The sequence below is a fragment of the Myotis lucifugus genome, unplaced genomic scaffold, assembly GCF_000147115.1.
Source record: "Myotis lucifugus unplaced genomic scaffold, Myoluc2.0 scaffold_241, whole genome shotgun sequence".
NCBI classification, from domain to species: Eukaryota; Metazoa; Chordata; class Mammalia; order Chiroptera; family Vespertilionidae; genus Myotis; species Myotis lucifugus.
The window spans coordinates 22,543-40,823 of NW_005871289.1; the positions used below are offsets into that span (position 1 = coordinate 22,543).

General features: G+C 52.0%; 2 protein-coding genes across 2 annotated transcripts in view; one reads left to right on the plus strand and one right to left on the minus strand.

Annotated features, from left to right (window-relative positions):
* Nucleotides 1–5,589: 5,589 nt before the first annotated feature.
* Nucleotides 5,590–17,092, minus strand: MRPL14 (mitochondrial ribosomal protein L14). Its single transcript, XM_023762310.1, has 3 exons — nt 17,070–17,092; nt 8,502–8,593; nt 5,590–6,095 (listed from the first exon to the last, which is right to left on the minus strand). Exons 1-3 carry the CDS (start codon nt 17,070–17,072, stop codon nt 5,729–5,731), a joined length of 462 nt encoding a protein of 153 aa, XP_023618078.1. The 5' UTR covers nt 17,073–17,092; the 3' UTR covers nt 5,590–5,728.
* A 581-nt stretch (nt 17,093–17,673) lies between these two features.
* Nucleotides 17,674–18,281, plus strand: part of TMEM63B (transmembrane protein 63B) — a 24,158-nt gene continuing 23,550 nt past the window's right edge. Inside the window, 1 exon segment of the mRNA XM_006098570.3 lies at nt 17,674–17,948. The gene's annotated coding sequence lies outside the window, so the exon portion shown is untranslated.

Here is an 18,281-nt window from a genome sequence, read left to right on the forward strand (position 1 = left end):
AAATGAGAGCTCTGCTCCCTGGCCTGTGGGAGCCAGCCAACAAGGGCACTGGGTTAGCCTGTGGGATGGGGCGGCCAGCCCACTCCCAGCCCAGGAAGTCCACCGGGGGCCAGGCACGGCATCCCTGCAAAGGCCAGCGCGTGGGAGAGCTTCTCCAAGGCCTCTCCTCTCTCCCCTCCCTGCCCTCGGGAGGTGGTACCAAGCGGTGGGGAGCAGGACGGGTGGCTTTGATCAGTCCCAATTGACCAAGAGGTGACTCTATTTGCCAAGTAAACATCTGGCCTAAAATCAACTGCCAATCAAGGTTTCATAATATCCAAGGGCATCCCAATTATTCAAGAGCTCTTGTGAAATTCTCAAAATAAAATGCGTTTAAATTGCCTTTCCTTTTTAAATGGAATGCTTGACACCTGGTATGTCTTATGAGGTCGCCTGTCACAATATCGAGCAAATGACAACTGATTATCCCTATTCCTGAGTCAGGGTGGAACCCACTGGCCGAAACACAAAGAAACTGGCTTGATGTTGAAAACTGAGAAGCAAACTTATGACCATTTTCAGCTTCGGAAGCCCAAATAATTTGGAAAATTACTAATATTTACCAAAACAATTCAGCAATTGTGTAAAATGCTGAGGGGAACTGAACTCTGATCTACAGCCATCCTCCAGGTGGGAAAGAATAAAACAAAGCCCCGAACCTTTTTGTTAAAGATTGAATTACCAAATTAGAGGAAGGAAAGAAATGCAGCTGCTGGACAGATTTGAATTTCAGTGAAGTATTCCAGTATCATGCAATTTTCTTCAAAAACAAGAATTCTCAAAGAACATGAGAGAACATGAGAAGCCAAGAAAGGCGATGAGAGCAGGGACAGGGAACCTCGGGAGGCTGTGCCCAGTTATTGATTTCAGAGAGGAAGGGAGCCCCTCCCCAGGCCTGGGACACGCCCCCCTGCTGGGGAGGCGGCATGCCTCATGCCTCGGGTGCATTCTGCCTGTAACAGTGAGACAAGGCTGAGCTCGAGAGCTCCAGGAGGGAACTGCCTGTCATCCAAGAAAGCGCCCTGGCCGCTTTCCCAGGGAGTGTTCACGGTGACAGGATGATCTCTGCCACATTCTTGGCCCGGGTCCCCATCTGCAGCAAAGGGCACGCCCTTCAAGGTGGCTGGGGCAAGGGCTGCAGTCAGAGAGCCAGGCCTTGGTCTGCTCCAGAGGGGCGCCCCACTGCTGGGTCCCGAGCACCAGGCCTCCGTGCCCCCCCCCCCCCCGAAGCTGTGGCTTGCCCAAAGTGGCACCTGGAGTTCGCAGCACAGCCCGACTGCAGCCCAGGTCTCCCAACCACAGCCTCCAGTCTGCAGCCCTTCCCACCCCACTCCCTCCGCCGTGGTGCAGCAGAGGGAGCCCGACCAGGAGCGGGGCGGACACCTCGGCAGGCACCTCAGCGGCCACTGCAGTGAAGGCGGTGAACCCAGAGAAAGGAGGCTCGTTGACCCGTCAGGGGCAGCTTCTTAAGGGCACGGAAGGGAAAAAAACAAAAGCAAGTTTATCCTCATAGGGAAACATAATCTGTGATTATAAATATTTTATGAGCAAAGAAAGCAGTCCTGGCTGAGAGACTGGGGTGTGGAGGGTGGACAGCAAATTAGATCCCGGTGTGCAAAGTGATAGGGCAGCTGGAAGAGCAGTAACGCGGGCTATTCTGGGCTGTGTGCGGCGCGGGCCTGCGTCAGAGTGTGGGCTCTGGCCAGCGGCTTTGTGGAAACCGCAGCCTTCCAGCCGGCAGCAAGAACACCTTGGGGGGAGCGGTGAGCTCACGGAAGACCAGGAGCGGGGGCAGCGAGGACAGTCGTTTGAGTGACTTGGGTAAACCTTAACACGGGAAGGGGGTGACAGCTGAGCAGCCAGTGGCCTGGGAACTCGTGAAAGGATGAGCACACGTCCCGCTGACGAAGCACAGAGAAAGGAGTGAGCCCGACCCCAGAACGCAAGTGACCTGCAAAGCTAGGCAGCAACGCAGGTCAAGCTGACGGTCGGAGCAAAGGCCCAGCCCCCGGGCAGACGGTGCCAGGATGAGAATGCCAATTCCACCTCTCCTTTGCCTCGGGACAGGGTCTCCTCCTTCTGCAGGCGTTGGGAAGCAGCCCAGAAACAGAAAGGATGAGCTTGCTGAGGCCCAGCTGCTGCTGCTGAAGAGACACTTCAGGCCTGGCCTGGGCGTGATTCCTCCTCCTTGGCCAGGCGCCACTGCGGCGACCACGCCACAGTCTACTGGCCCTTCCAGAGGCCAGATGGAGAGGGATGTCAGCTCCTAAAATACCCAGACGTGCCCGGAATCGAGCTCCATCAGGGAAGCCCGGGGAGCAGTGCGCCGCTCAACCGGGAAGACAGACGCTAAAAGCCCGTGTTCGCCTCCTTGCAGTCAAGGCTTAGCCCCGCCAGAGGCTCCCAGTGTGCGCACTGAACACGGGAGAACGGGACCATTCTCTAGGGTCACAGCCAGTGAGGATCGACTCGAGATGGGAAGGACTCCTCGGCAGCAAACCCCCCTCACGGTGTGGGACCTGCGTTGGAAGTCAAGGGATCGGGCTCTGAGACCAGCCTGAGCACCTATTAGGTGTGGAGACCCTAAGAAATCATGTGGCCTCTGAAACTCAGTGTCTCCATCTAAAAGACAGGACCGGTGTCTGCCAAACCTAAGGTCTGAGGAACACCAAGAATATGCATATACACATAGATGCTTTCAAAATAGATGCTAAGTGCTATTCCAATTTAAGAGTTTATTTATATCCAGCTACCTACTTGACATCTGCTGGCTGTCTCAAAGGCACCCCCACTCAGATGCCCCCAGCTGCTCTCCTTCCCCCACACTGGGGCCTCCCTAGGACACCCCAGTTCAGGGCCCATCAGGACCAACCGTACAGGCATGGATGGAAGCCAGAAACCTCGGGCCCATTCTTGGCCCTCCCCCGCCGTATTAACGCATTTCCAGGCCCAGTCAACTCTACCATCTAACGGCTTCTACTCCCTTCCATCACCCGTCCTAGTCCAACATATGTCGTCCTCTTGCATTCTCCAACAAAGCCTATGCCCATCCGTTCTGGCCTCCCCAAGCCTCTCCATAGAGCCAACAGAACCATGCTTGCCTCCCCACCACCCTGCCCTGCTTGCTAAAAGACTCCCACAGCAATACCCCCACCCCAGGCCCTCCGAAAAGGAAACTCCCCACGCTCCTCCTGCAGCCTCACCTGCACCGTGCTCACTGCGCTCCCTGCTCCAGCCACACTGGCTTTTCCTTCCATCCTGGTGGTTAGCACATTCCCTCCTACCACAGGGTTTTGCACATGCTCTTCCCTCTGCCTGAAATACCACCCCTCACATAGCTAATGCCTCTCCATTTATGTTTACTAAAGGTATCCCTATATAATAAAGAGGTAATATGCAAATTGACCATCACTCCAACACACAAAGATGGCTGCCCCATGTGGTCAAAGATGGCCGGCAGGGGAGGGCAGTTGGGGGTGACCAGGCCTGCAGGGGAGGACAGTTAGGGGCAATCAGGCTGGCAGGGGAGGGCAGTTAGGGGCGACCATGCTGGCAAGGGAGGGAAGTTAGGGGCAACCAGGCCGGCAGGGGAGGGCAGTTGGGGGCAATCAGGCCGGCAGGGGAGCAGTTAGGCATTGATCAGGCTGGCAAGGGAGTGGTTAGGGAGCAATCAGGCAGGCACGCAGGCAGTCAAGCGGTTGGGAACCAGCAGTCCTGGATTGTGAGAGGGATGTCCCAGATTGGAGAGGGTGCAGGCTGGGCTGAGACACACACACACACACCCCCGTGCACGAATTTCGTGCACCAGGCCTCTAGTAAAGTACATAAAGTGCATCGAAGTACACAGCTTCCTAGTTAGTTACAGATGTACACATTCATGCAACTTCCACCCAGACCTCAAACAATCCAGCACCCATATGGCGCCCTCCTGCCCCTTTCAGTCTACACTCCTCCCCACTCCCTGGTAACCGCTGCTGTGACTCCTATCACAATGCCTGCTCATTCTCCAGAATGCTGCTGATGCAACCCTTCCTCAGGAAGCTGCCTCCAATCCCCCTGGAAAAGTCGAATCCCTCATTCGTAGGCCCTTGTTTACACCGAGGAATTTGCATTTACTAGTAAGTAACTGTGTGATCTGTGTCGACGTCCCCTAGGACCCTGTCAGCCCCACAAGAACAAGGACCATATCTGCTTAGACTCACCTGTTCCCCTGTGCTTGCACATGCTCAGCAATGATCATAGAAAATAGCTAATGCCTGTCGTGTGCTTATTACTGCCAGGCGTTCACAGGTACTAACTCATGAAACTCTCACATCGGCCCATGAGTAGGTACCATTATTCTATCCCCATTTTACTGGGAAGGAAACTGAGAGACAGAGGAGTTAGAGAACTGGCTCAAAGTCACCATAAAAGCCAGACAGTCTGGCTACAGAACAGAGTTCTTGATCATTAGGCGACTCTGCCTCTCAGAGGCCACTGGGTTATTTAATGAGTTCGTGCCCACGGTATGTTGAATGAATGAATGAATGCATTCATAAAGGAGTTAATGAGGTTCCATCAAAGGAACCAAGAGAGGCCCCCAACCGCCCCAAGGAGACCCATAAAGAAATGGAAGATAAACTGCCACTGAATCACCTGCACAGGCCCAAGATCAGTCACCCACAAAACACAGGGCTGGTCCCTCTCCCACACGCAGGGAAGGAAGCCTCCTGCTGCGGGCCTCGGGGAGGCTTTGGCCCCTGGCAGGGGGTGCTCCACAGCAGAGGAAGGATGGCTGCCTGGGTCCCGTCAGAGCCGACAGGCAACGTCCCACTACATCCAACAAGTCACCCTGCCCCTGCTCAGGGCCACCCAGGCCTCTTCATACCCACCGAACAGCCCGGCCCCGACACGGGGACAGGACCCTGTAGACGGGGGAAGGGTCTGCCTGGTCAGAAGTGACGGATTCCACTGGACATTCACAGACCAGCATTGGGTTGCACCCTCATCGCCCAGAGCCTGATGCTCCTGGGGGAGCTCGGGGGCTGCTCCGGGCAGACGCTGCCGTCTGTGGCCTGACATGGGTTGGCTGTGGGAAATTGTTTATTGCCTTCACTATCTGATAAGTGTAGACAGAGAAACCCCCCGAAGGCTGGGTGCCTTTGAAGCCCTAGCAAAGGTCGGAGCTGGGCGCCACCTGTTTGTCCAGACAGTGGTAGCTGAAACTACTCCCCCATTTATTATTATGTAAATCCTTGCTGATGGACTAGTCTGTCTGTTGCCAGGGGTCACCCGCCTAAGGGCTATGCTATGGGTGCATCCCAGATCAATAAAAGCTTGGTGAGGCCTAAGCACTGGAGGAAGTCCTTCCCCTTGAGTTGGACTTACTCGCCTGGTCCCCCAATATTTCCAAATTATCTTTTGTCTTTTCATATTCATTTGTGTGCGGCTCTGCTTCCAGTTCCTGAACCCTGACCCACAAGGGACGTGGGAAGGAAACACCCAACAGTTGGCCACCTTGTAACTGCTTCCGTGCCACTGACCTCACAACCACATTCCAGAAAGCTCAAGAAGGAGACACATGTGAAAATGTTTATTCCTCACAGGACACTGTTCCCCAGCCACGGGGCCCCAAGCTCCCCGCCAGCAGGGGCGCAGTTTTCGGAACTGCTCCTTCAGGAGCCCCACCACCGCTGCGGCTGGGCTCTGCTCACACAAAGTTCTGAGCAATGGCCAGCACCTTGGAAAACTCGCCTTCCCTCCGGCGCAGGCTGGTGGGGATGGGTATCTTAATGCGGGTCCCCACCGGATTCCCGTTGTCCTCGATGAGGACCACGTTATTAGAGTCGAACCTGGGGGTCATCCGAGGACCAGGCATGCGGTGCCCCACAATGAGCGCCTTCTTCTTCTGTCCCTTGATGGCCAGCAGTATCCGGTCACCCACCTTGCCCACCCCATTCTTGGTGTAGACGTGGATGCAGCGAGGAGGGCGATGGTACGGGGTGTTCCCCAGGGCACTGTTGTCCACCACACGCACCCGCGTCATCTTCTGAATTGCACCCAGGGTCCCGGTGGTGCTGGTGGGAAAGAGAAAAGTCTGAGGTCGGCACCTCCCCCGGTCCGGTGCGGAGGCCGGGATGGGAGAGAGTGCACGTTAGCAACAACACACTGAACAGAGCACCACCCAAGCTCTGACGGGGAGGCAGGTGCTGCCGAGGGCTCCTCTGCGACAGTTTCGTCACAGATAGGAGCTCCCGCTGCCGGGTCAAGAACCTCACTCGAATGGGTTTTAAAGAGAACCCGTTTTTCTGTTACAACAAACTTCATGGCAGCCTTCATTGAAAGCCTTTGATTTCCAAAAGGACTCTGAGTATTAAGGGAATACCTCATGGGCCAGGCCTCACCCACCGCCTAGCCTGCCAAACCTGCTCCCCCAGACTATACTGATTCCCAAATTTCCTCATCTATATGTTGCTGGGAACCAGAGATATGAGTGAGTAGGTCTGCTAAGAGAGTCTGTTGACACCACAAAGCAGAGACAGGAAATATGTCAAGGGAACAGTTTTCTGTTTTAATGCAGTTTCCTCCACTCGAAATAAATTTGTTGTTTATTATTATTATTTTACTAGTAGCCCGATGCACGAAGATTCGTGCAAGAATGGGCCTTCCTTCCCCTGGCTGCCAGCACCGCCTTCGCTCTGGCCGGAGCCGCCTTTCTGCCTTCACTCTGGCCCAGAGCCGCCTTTCTGCCTTCCCACGCTGCCCAGAGGCCCAGAGCGGCTGGGGCTGTGCAGAATGCCTGCGTCCCACCCCACCTCCCAGCCGCTCAGCACCTGCTATGCAAATTAACCCATCTTTGTTGGGTTAATTTGCATACTCACTCCTGACTGGCTGTTGGGCGTTGTGAAGGTGCGGTCAATTTGCATCTTTCTCTTTTATTGGTGTAGATTTTTAGAAATTTGTTTTTAAGCAGGTACCTACTGAAGGCAGACAAGCTACCATTAAGTAACCTGATGACAGTGGGTTTCCGTTTCCCTGATGCTGGCCCCTTACGTGCTGGTGTTCCCCAGGTAGCCCCAGGTCCTCTCCCCTCCCCCCACATGCCTATTCTGGGCAATTCTATCTATGCCCATTGCTTCCAACTAGTAAATTCCACCTCCAGCCCCACTTGTCTCCTGTGCTCTAGTCCTGTGTTTCCGCTCTAAACTCGCTACACATCCTACAGCTACTGCACAGGAGGCCCCACACGGACCTTGTCGCCTCCCCTGGCGTTCCTCCTCCTGCGGCTGCATTTCCCATCGAGGTAATGGCTTCTCCGGAAACTCCAGCACCCAAGCCATACACCTCTCTCTCCATCACCCTCCGCTGCGGCCACCTCCTACTGTTACTGCCTCCTCAGCAGCTCTGTCCTCTCCCTGCACCCCATCAACACTTCCTAGGTTCAGCAGCTCACTCTCTCACACCAAGATGAAGACATGGTGTCCTAACTGGCTCCCAGTGCGCCTCACTATGCCAACCAGCAGCTCTTTTTAGAATATAAACTGAGGCCACCCCCCTGCTTTGGAGTGTTCAATGGCTTCCCACTCTCTACTTGTCAACACCCTGGCCCCGTTGTACCTGCCCTCTAAGGTACCACCTCCTACCACCTGCACGCCCGCCCTGTGCCCCAGTGGCCGGGAAGCTCTGGAGCTCGCCAAGCACACGCCCCTCGCAGCCCTCCCCGAGGCCTGCCCGGGGCCTGCTCCCTCCTCCCTTCTGGGAAGGCCGCCTCCACTCTCCCTTCCTCCTCCTCCTCCTCCTCCTCCATTAGCAGCTCTGGTCTCGGGCCTTCCACAGCACCACACAAACCTCTATTATTACACTGGTCACGTTTCCTTCCAGTTATTTGTTTCCAAGTCTGCTCCCATGGCCAACTGTGAGAACTCTTCCCGGGCAGCGATTCTCATTCATCTCTCTATTACCAACCCCAGGCACGGTGCTCAGTAGTGCTCAGTAGGCGCTTGTGAAATGAGTGCACGGACGGGGCCAGAAGGCATGTTTGCCAACAGGAATGCAGCTGTGCTCTCCCCCTGGGTTAGCGTCTAAAAGGAGGGCAGGCTGTCACACTTCTGTCATGCTTAAGATTTTGGTAGTCAGTAACTTGTAAAAAATGATTCCAGTTTTAAAATAGAAGGTTTCAATGCACTGGGGGGGAACGGGAGGGTTAAGAAATGTCAGATTCGCTGAAGTCTGGCAAGGACTGAACAGTTCCACCTTCCACCACGTGCCTTTCCCTATCCCGCCCCTCACAGCACCGTCACCTCCGTACCCATGCCCCTCACCTGACCTCACCAGGCCCCAGCCCAGTCTGACTCCTTCAGCTTCCTGACCCACGGCCCACCTCCCTGAGTTTCCGCTCCCGTTCTAGTCACCATAATACCCAGCCCTGATGGGAGGGAGGCTTATCAAAGATGCAGCTTGAAGAACTTCCTGGGGAAAGTTACCTGAAACAGCGCTGGCTGAGGGCTCTGCTGATGCGGGTGAAAGGGCCCCTTAGCCCAGGAAAGAAAGCCATGGGGTCCCAAGAGGGCAGATCCTGCAGAAAAAAGAAAGGGGGGAAATGTTATTTTTAAGTCACTGGCCTTACGCAGAGCCGGTTTTCTTTGTTGTTGTTTTTTAATAAAAGACTGTTGGGGACTTGAGTGGGAGATGGCACTGCCAGCACAAGATCATTAGTCACTAAATATAAATCTTAGTGGTTAAAAGATACGCAGGTGATTAGCTGGAACTCCAGCTGCAATTCTGCTGATTCATATTCTAACTGGGGTCAGAGAGCCGGAATGACCCAGAGCAGTTCTCGCCATAAGGACTGCAACAGCACAGACGGTGCCTTCATCGCCACATCGCTCCCACGGGCCGGAGGGAAGCATCGATCCCTGCTACACACCCCGCCGGCGACCCCGTTCCAGGTCCCCACAGAGGAAACTTGCACAGTATTGACACTCATGGCCGCCTGAAACCAGAACTTCTACTCCCGGAGAGGAAGCAGATGATCTGAGCCACTGCCCAGGTTGTCTGTCACATCACCTTTCCCCCAAATGTCACGTAAACGCCAGAACATTCGGACACTTCAAGGCTCGCAAAGTGGAGCCAGACGATGCCTTTGACAAGTCACTGACCAAAGTCTCCATTTGGGTCAGTTTCCCAAACAACATTATAACACAGAAAAACGACCGGCCCCACCTGCAGCTCCCGTGGGGTACGGGAGAGCAAACCCCGACCCGACACTCACGGCTCCAGCTTGCACAGCCGCAGCCCAGTGGCTCCCTAGAACCTGGCACCCCCATTTCCTGCAACACCTGGATGTCCGTGAGGGGCGTGTTTAAGAAAAGCCTGCAGCCAGCTAGTATTTCCAACTGCAAAACACGCCCGTTCTTCCCTCCAATGTCTGGCTGCAGAGGGCCTCGTTCGAGAGCCCTGCGGAGAGAGGCTCCCCCACTGAAGTGTTTACACCAGCCCTGCCCAAGTTCAAAGCACCTCAAGTGAGACTTCATTTCATAAGGGTGTGGGGGCGGGGAGCCCACATTTACCTCCACAGGAATATCTAACACTTCAGAAACGCTTTTTAACTGCAAGTCAGCCTCAGATCACAGGCCTACTCTCCAGTGTTTGCACTGGCCAAAATGGAAGGATGGCCTGAAGACTAAATGCAGAGGGAGTCGGCTAACGTGTAGAACTACTAACATCTAACACACAGCACTGAGGACCACTGGATGAGGCCGGCTTTGCCTGGAGAGCGCGGTAACCCTGCAGAAGGAACCGGAGCTCCCGTGTCCCCATCTGCAACACATCCTCACAGGTGGTCACGACGTGAGCCGTTCAGAGCACAGGGCGCAGTGTCTGGCACTTGGTACCTATTAGCTGTCCTCATCGTCATCGTCATCATCATCTAGTCACATCTCATTCCACGGATTAGGAAACTGAGACACAGAGAGATGAAGGGACTTACGTAAAGCCCCACAACTAGCCCAGGGCAGAACCAGAACCAGAAGTGGACCCAGCTTCCATCCAAGGTTCCTTTTACCACACCCTACAGCCTCACTCTACCATACAAAACTCACGCCACACAAGGAAGCTCAGGGTCAGAAGCAGCTGTAAGGGTAATCTGGTCTTTTTCTGTTCCCTTTATGAACATTTATTGAGTAGTTATTGAGTATTATGTACCAGGCACTAGACTAAACGCTTTACAGTATCATCCCATTTAAGCCGCACACGACTCTATGAAATGGGCACTGTCACTGGCCCCAGTTTGTACATGAGGAAACGAGGCCCAGAGATGTGAGGTACTGTGGCCCAGGCCACACAGCTAGGAGTGACAGAGCTGTAACTTAAACCCAAATCGTCGGCCTCCTGAGCCCATGCTCTTTAGTCAACAGCGTTAACATGGTAACTTTAATTTAAAAATTAATATATTTTTCCAACTGTTAAATCATCCTTGTTCCATGCACATTTTACTCATACCCAACTCAACGTTTGCCGAATCAACTGAAATATAGATGAACATCAGGTTAAAATTATTCATTTTAACCCAATTTAAGTTTTTGAGACAATCTATGGTGTGGGTGGCAAGAGCTCCATATTGGAGCAATAACTGACTATTGGCTTTGAAAACACATGCTCTGAAAAGCAGTCCTGGTCCAGGCTGCAGTTACTGCCCATCTCGGCCACGCTCCTGAGAGAGGCGGTTCCTCAGCTCCTCCACGGAGCCCTCAAGATTAGCCCAGCACCACCCACAACCCACAGGTCCTCTCCTGAGGAGACACCTGCCTCTTCACACCACTCTGCTTCCTCAATAACACTTATGTTAGTCCAAGAACTGCAGAAGTGCCTGGGGCTTCCCAGAACTTTCCTGACTTGAGTGTAACAAACCCCACCATTCAAGATGCCTAAACTCTTCAGGGCAGTGTGTGCACGAACACACCCAGGCCTCGCAGTGCCTTGCTCACAAGCCCCCCAGCCTGTGCCCATCTCTGCCCGGCTAAGTCTGACCCAACTCCAAGTGCAATTCCTCCATGAAGCCTCATGCAAAACTGCAGCATCAGATGTACCCCTCCTGAGCACTGAGGACATCTGGGCAGCCCGTGCCAAGACCTCTCATTGCTCCAACTTTCAGGATCCAAACTCAAACAGTGAATAAATTTAGGTACTTTTTAAAAATATGTTTTTATTGCTTTCAGAGAGAGGAAGGGAGAGGGAGGGAAGGAGGGAGGGAGGGAGGGAGGGAGGGAGGGAGGGAGGGAGGGAGGGAGGAAGAGAACATCAATGATGAGAGAGAATCATCAATCAGCTGCCTCCTGCACACCCCCCATGGGGATCGAACCCACAACCCCGGCATGTGCCCCGACCAGGAATTGAACCGTGACCTCCTGGTTCATGGGTTGATGCTCAACCACTGAGCCACATCGGCCGGGCAAACTTAGGTACTTTTTAAAAAATAAAGCTGATATCCCTTGTGGGGTTTTTTGTTGTTGTTCTTTTCTTAAGGCTGATAACCCTTAACATTCTAGTTCTTGCTACTATCTCAAACTCAGAAACCACAGAAATCTTGATAACGTGGCATCTGAACTCACTGCAGGAATTCAGGAACCGCACAGACTCAGATCATGAGGAATAATTGTACTGTCCTCAGACACAAGAGTACACATTCCCGTCTCACAAGGAAGGGCCTGATTCAAGGACTTTGCACTACTCCTGGTGACCTAATGATGATCTTCAGGCCCAAAGGTCTAAAGACATCAAATGGACAACAGTAAGCCTTCCTGCGAACTTGAAAGCACAAAAGAACCAAATGTACTCACTTAGTGTGTGTGTGTGTGTGTGTGTGTGTGTGTGTGTATCCTTTATTCCTTAAAAAAAAAAAGTCTGTGGCCTCCCCTACTCCCATCCTAGCAAAAGACCTCAGCAGGTCCCTCCTGGAGAAGTGCAATAAACACTGGTTGAATGAAATGAATGAAGTAGCCAAAGAGAAGACATCCCTACTCACGGCTCCACACTGTAGAGCAGCGGCCAGCAACCGGTGGTCCACGGACCACTGGTGGTCGGTGAGGTCCGAAAGGTTGGCGGCCGCTGCTGTAGAGCTCTTATCTGTCTATCGGGAACCAGGACATCACACGCAAACACGCTTTAGGAGGACCACAGTGCCGTGGTGGCAGGATTAGCCCATGCTATGTTTACAGGCCCCTGGAATCATCTCCCAGGCCTGGTGCCCACACTGCCCACTGTAGAAAAAACACCTCATCCCACCACTAAATGACTGGTTTGAATCAAGGAAGGATAATGGAGGCAGCAATTTACTTCAAAGTAACTTTGATTGGCCTTGATGTTATTTCCTAACATAAATCCATCCTGTAGACACAGGCCCTGATTCACTTCAAATGTAGTCTATATATAATGCTTTATTTCCACACGGAGTCTTATGTGTGCACGGAAAATAACCCCAATGATACCTCCTCCTCTACAACACTCTCACTCAGGGAGGCCAGGTGTTCAGACGACTCCAGTGCCAGAGGTAGCTTTTCATGGTCAGCACTGAGTACTGCCCTTCAGGTTTGGACTATGAATCACAACCTCTCCAAAAGGGGGAAGGGGAGAGGAGGAGGAGGAAGGGAGGGGAAAGTAAAGGGAGGGGAGGGTGAAGGAAGGAAGGAAGGGAGGGAGGGAGGGAGGGAGGGAGGGAGGGAGGGAAGGAGGGAGGGAGGAAAGGAGAGAAGGAAGGACAGAGAGAGGGAGGGAGGGGAGAGGAGGGAGAGAAGAAAGAAAAGAAGCCCTAGCTGGTTTGGCTCAATGGATAGTGCAATGGCCTGCGGACTGAAAGGTCCCAGGTTCGATTCGGGTCAGGGGCACATGTCCGGGCTGCAGGCTCGATCCCCAGGAAGGGGCGTGCAGGAGGCAGCTGATCAATGATTCTCATCACTGATGTTTCTAACTCTCTCTCTTCCTTCCTCTCTGAAATCAATAAAAATATATTTTAAAAAAAGAAAAGGAAGGAAGGAAGGAAGGAAGGAAGGAAGGAAGGAAGGAAGGAAGGAAGGAAATGATAAATTACTTACAACCCAAGAACCATGCCCATTTTCCACCTGATTTAACGTTAAGATCTGCCTTCTTAACGTTAAGTGGTAGAAGCCAGGGAGGACTGTACACTTCAGGTACACATCGGTGAGTTTTTCACTTGACATCACCTTATAGGTCCCATGGGAAGGGCGCTCGGTGAGGGCAGGGCCGGGCCTGCCTGCCTGCCTGCCCTGTACGGTGCTGCACACTCAGGACCCAGAACAGCGCCTGGCACACAAATGCAGCTCAGTGAGTATCTGTCAAATGAATAAAATTAATCTGCAATTGCAATTCATCCCCCAGCTCCAGAAGGCTCCGTGTAGGGGGATCGGTGGTCTTGCTTGTGCCTGTCTCCCAGTGACTTAGGGGGGCCTCCTACCCACCAAAAGCTCATTTTTAACTAATTTTAATACACAGAGACTGACTGAAAAAACAATGGTGCTCTGTGGAAAACTGGAAAGCACCATTACTTGAGGACCAGGGAAATGTACTTAGCATCACAGCCCTATGTATAACTATACATTGTTTCCACACGAACGATTTCCATCTTTAGGTGAGGCATGTTACATACATGTCAAAGGCCTTTCAACAGGAATGGGCTCTACAGAAAAGAGACTAAACGAATAAAAGTTCCACAATCATAAAGGAGTGCTTACAGGAGATTCTGTTACTAAGTAACAGGACGGAAAAGAAACACTAAGAAATCAAATGCAGCCCTAGCCGGGTTGGCTCTGTGGATAGAGCGTCAGCCTGAGGACTGAAGGGTCCCGAGTTCGATTTCAGTCAAGGGCACATGCCCGGGTTGTCAGGCGTGCAGGGGGCAGCCGATCCATGATTCTCTCTCATCATGGATGTTTCTATCTCCCTCTCCCTTCCTCTCTCTCTAAAATCAATCCATATATATATATATATATATATATATATTTTTTTTTTTTTTTAAAGAAAGAAATCAAATGCAGCATGCACCCACAACAAGGAGAAACTCCACCAGCCTGCGGATGTAAGTGTCCTCTTAGCTAAAGCAGGAAAACGCAGAGGCGTGGCAGCTTCGAGGCAGCAAGGCAAGGAAATCCCGGGACCCTGCCATCTCCTGCAGGTTTCACCCCAGTCATTCCGGACCAACAACTCTTATTTGTTGCTTAAAAACTCATTCCTGTTTTGTTGTCCAATGGCCCTCTTCTAGGAATCTTCTTTAACCTCACACAAGTATAGCACGTTACAATTCTCCAAGTACTTTCACCGCAGATTATCTTCCTGGATGATTTCATTCCTGAGCACCCAACGGAAACACAAAGACAAATAACAAAGAGCAACCATCTGCAAGGGACTGGATCAGCTAAGGATTGTGAAGGGTTCTGGGGCTCAGTAATGCAAGTACCATCTTGCAGACTAGAAATGAAGTCCGAAACGCCAAGTGACTTGTTGACTTGTTCAAGATCAGAAGGCTGTTCCTATTACACCCTGCACAACACCTGCACAGCTCAGATGCTGCTTCAACCACTAATAAAACTCACAGAAGAAAACAGACCCCACACAGGACAGGGCTCATTCTTCTCTATCGAGGCTGCCGTGTAATCTTTAAAAACTCGGGAATTAAAAAGCTGTCTTTTCAATAACTATCTGTACTACCTCCAGCACAGCCTAGGAAAAGAGCCGAAGCTGACCGGATTCCCCTGCCAACCTGCGTCTTCACAGTGTCTCCGTCAGCATGATGAGCTGTGTGTGCCAGGGCAGCCCCTGAAGACCCCATTCCTCGATTTGATTCGCCAGAGAAAAATGTTCCCAGAACTCTTGTCCTGTATTTATTTATTCGCCTCTCCCCACCTTGTCACAAAAGTATTTAAAAATACTTTTAAAATATACCTGACAATTCTCAATCATTCAAACTCCCCCTCGATCCCGACTTCACGGGTATCCAAACATCTATAGGCCAAAAATAAGTTTGTAATAATCAGTAATGGCAAACTCAGAGAAAGCGCACAAAGTTCAGCTCTACTCAACCGTGCACGCATTTCCTTCCTATCACCACCTCTCGTGGGCCAGCGGCAAGAAGCCAGGTTTATGGCGCTGTCAGATGGGGCGATGGGCAAAAGGAGGAAAAGCCTAGAGGAGTCCCTGGACTCAAACAGGAAATGCTGCTGATAGAAGCATATCGCCTCCACCCTGTCCTCCCCTCCTCTGCTAAGTCTGTGACCTTGGGAACCACTGCTCCAGGCCTCAATGACTCTCTGCCAAGCAAGGGTCACTGGGAAGAACAAAGGCGCGGAAGTGTCTGTGCTTTAGGTTCATTCATGGAAGTGGTCCTTTTAAAGGGGGGAGGCCCTGTCTACACTGAACAGGTAGGGACCAGGGACCAAGTCTGCAGGATAAGCAGTTTGTTTCCCGAATCCTCACTCCCTGTTCTCAGGGCGGCACTATTAGTGTCTCTTTAAGATCACTCCGTCCTAGAAGTTTGTGTGTGGTTTTCTTTTTTTTTAATGTTTTTATTTATTTCAGAGAGAGGAAGGGAGAGGGAGAGAGAGAAACGTCAATGATGAGACAGAATCATTGATCGGCTGCCTCCTGCATGCCCCCTACTAGGGATCGAGCCGGCAACCTAAGCATGTGCCCCGACTGGGAATCAAACGGTAACTTCCTGGTTCATGGGTCGATACCCAGCCACTGAGGCACACTGGCCCGGCCTCAAAGTGTTTTTCAAGTTAAAGTCAACATGGAAAAGTACTCCCTCTCTTTTCTAGGGACATAGGTGATTTTTTTTTTTTTTTTGAAGTTTTGGACAGGGAGACTTTCCAACTCTGAGCTGTTTCACTCGTGAATAACAAGCAACCTGGTACCTTTCTTAATAAGAGAGCATAGTACCTGAACCAGAGCAACATTTCTGGGATGTGGATCATAGTTCTCTCTTACATGCTGGCTGTGACTGTAAAATCACGCCAGAGTGACCTACAACCCAGAACAAGCCATCGGCCTTTAAAAAGGACGGCGAAATCATTACGGGTTTTTGAGACCCTCCTACGCTCTCACACAACCATAAAAGCAACAGGAAAACCCACCTAATGTGGGTCCAGGTATCACCATCCCCAAGACAGAAGTGGGGCAGGACAGGCTGTAAGAACTCCTGCATCATCTAAGATTCTAGTTGCTGAGGAGAGCCTGCCCATGAGAGTACCTCCTGAAAAATGGACTCCAGAAGAGATTTTTACCCTTCGTATTCAGAAGCAATAATAAAACATTCTGGCCTCTGTTCCTTCCAGGGTTCCACAATGCCCTTCATACTCTTCTCGCCTCTGTCTGTTAACCCGTGGTGACCCTAGTTAGGCACTGGCAGGAACAGATCAGGAACCCACCACAGGTTCAGACTGATAACTGCATTCTTAAAAATAATAATACATAACAAATGACCCATGAACCAGGAAGTGATCCTCAGAGGTCCAAACACCAGGTACGCATGGCCTCCGTGTCCACTTCCCAGATATCCGTCACGGATCACGGCAGCTTTACGGCCATAGAGTCAACAGATGTGAAAAGTTTCATAGGAAATACACATCCAAGAAGCTCTGATGGTAAAATGGACAATTCCATCCAAAAAACAAACAAACAAACAACAAAAACTAGAGTAGCTGCCTTTTCATCTAAACGGCTTGCTCCTAGTCCAACAAAATCCTGTTCTCCAATCGCACGCGTTTCCAATGAGTGAAGAGGGACTGACCGTCTTTCTTCTTGGGCAGTCAGCTCCTGAAGGAGACCCACTCTGTTCTTTACTGTATATTCCTGGTGTGCTAACTGCATCCTCCAGGACAGGCTTAAATTAATGAAAACTCAGGTTAAAGAAGGCAAGAGGGCAAACAGGTAACCAATATGTTTCTAGCGTTTCTGTTAGACACAGAAACATTTTCTAACATCTCTTAATGCACTAACACATGTGTGTGTACCTGAAACAAGTGTCAAGAAACGGTATTTACCATTACAAGGACAACGCACTCCGATATCTTCTATTTCTTTTTCTTTAATGATGGTTGTGATCCACGAAACTGATTTCCAACTAACCAGTGCGACTCTGACTGGGAGCTCAGTTTGAATTGCACTAGAACTAGATCAAAACTGATCACCTCATTCCACAAGCTACTAACGAACACTTCAAAAAGCCCCCAGACACGCCCGGCAGGTAGGCAGTGCCCTTCCCAGGTCCGGCAGCCCAGGGTTAAGCATCTCCCAACCTCCCAGCTCTTCCCAATATCCCAATAACCCCAAATGACTCTGCCATAGGCCCTTTTGTTAACCTCTTTATAAATGCAGCCCATTCCATCTCTTAGGCTGGCGAAGTTCATGTGCTGCCCTTTGTGAAAAGCAATGCTTCCCTTTCTGTCTCCAAACCAAGCCCCTTCAAGACTGAAGGGAAGAAAACCTTCCAGGAAGGAACCCACAATTAAGTGAACCAGTTGGTGCTCTGTGCCTGTTTGTGTGGGTGATACGCTCCTGTGCCCGTGTCCACACACCCGCGCGCGCGCACACACATCTCTCGCTCAGCTCTCCATCCAGCCTTAATCCCTGGCAGACGCCGCCTCCGATGAAATGAGAAACCAGGGAACCCCCGGGAGCCGCGGAGGCACTCCTCGCATGACAGCGAAAGCAGTGGACTCACGCTCCACACCACAAAGCGCCTGACCGACAAGTCACCAAGTTATCTCCAGATCCAAGCTGGGAAGGGGAGCGGGGGCGAGAAAAGCAGACAAACTCGGTGGGACGCGCCGCGCCGGAGGGACCGGCCAAGGACACCTCGCCAAGGCCTGACCGCAGCCCGCCCCTGCCCGGGCCGTCGGCCCCAAACTCCCGGGAAGCAGGTGAGCGCCGCCCGCGCGCGGGGCGCAGAAGCCACGGGAGCCCCGCGCCGCCCGTGGGGGTGGGAGGGAGGAGGGTCCGGGCCCGAGGCCTCCCCTCCCCTACCCTCCCCTCCCACAGCCCCGGTGCCCCAATGCGCCTACCCTCTCCCTCTCCGGCCTCCGCTCACCCACCCCGGGAAGTGTGCCTCCCCCACTGCAGGCAGGAAAGCGGGGGAAGTAAAGAGTTCGGAAAGGACGGCCACATCCTGTTTTATTTTTTTTTTTTATTTTTTTGCATTTTCTTATTATAACACCACTCCCTCGTTATTTCTTATCCTGTAATCCCCTCCTTTC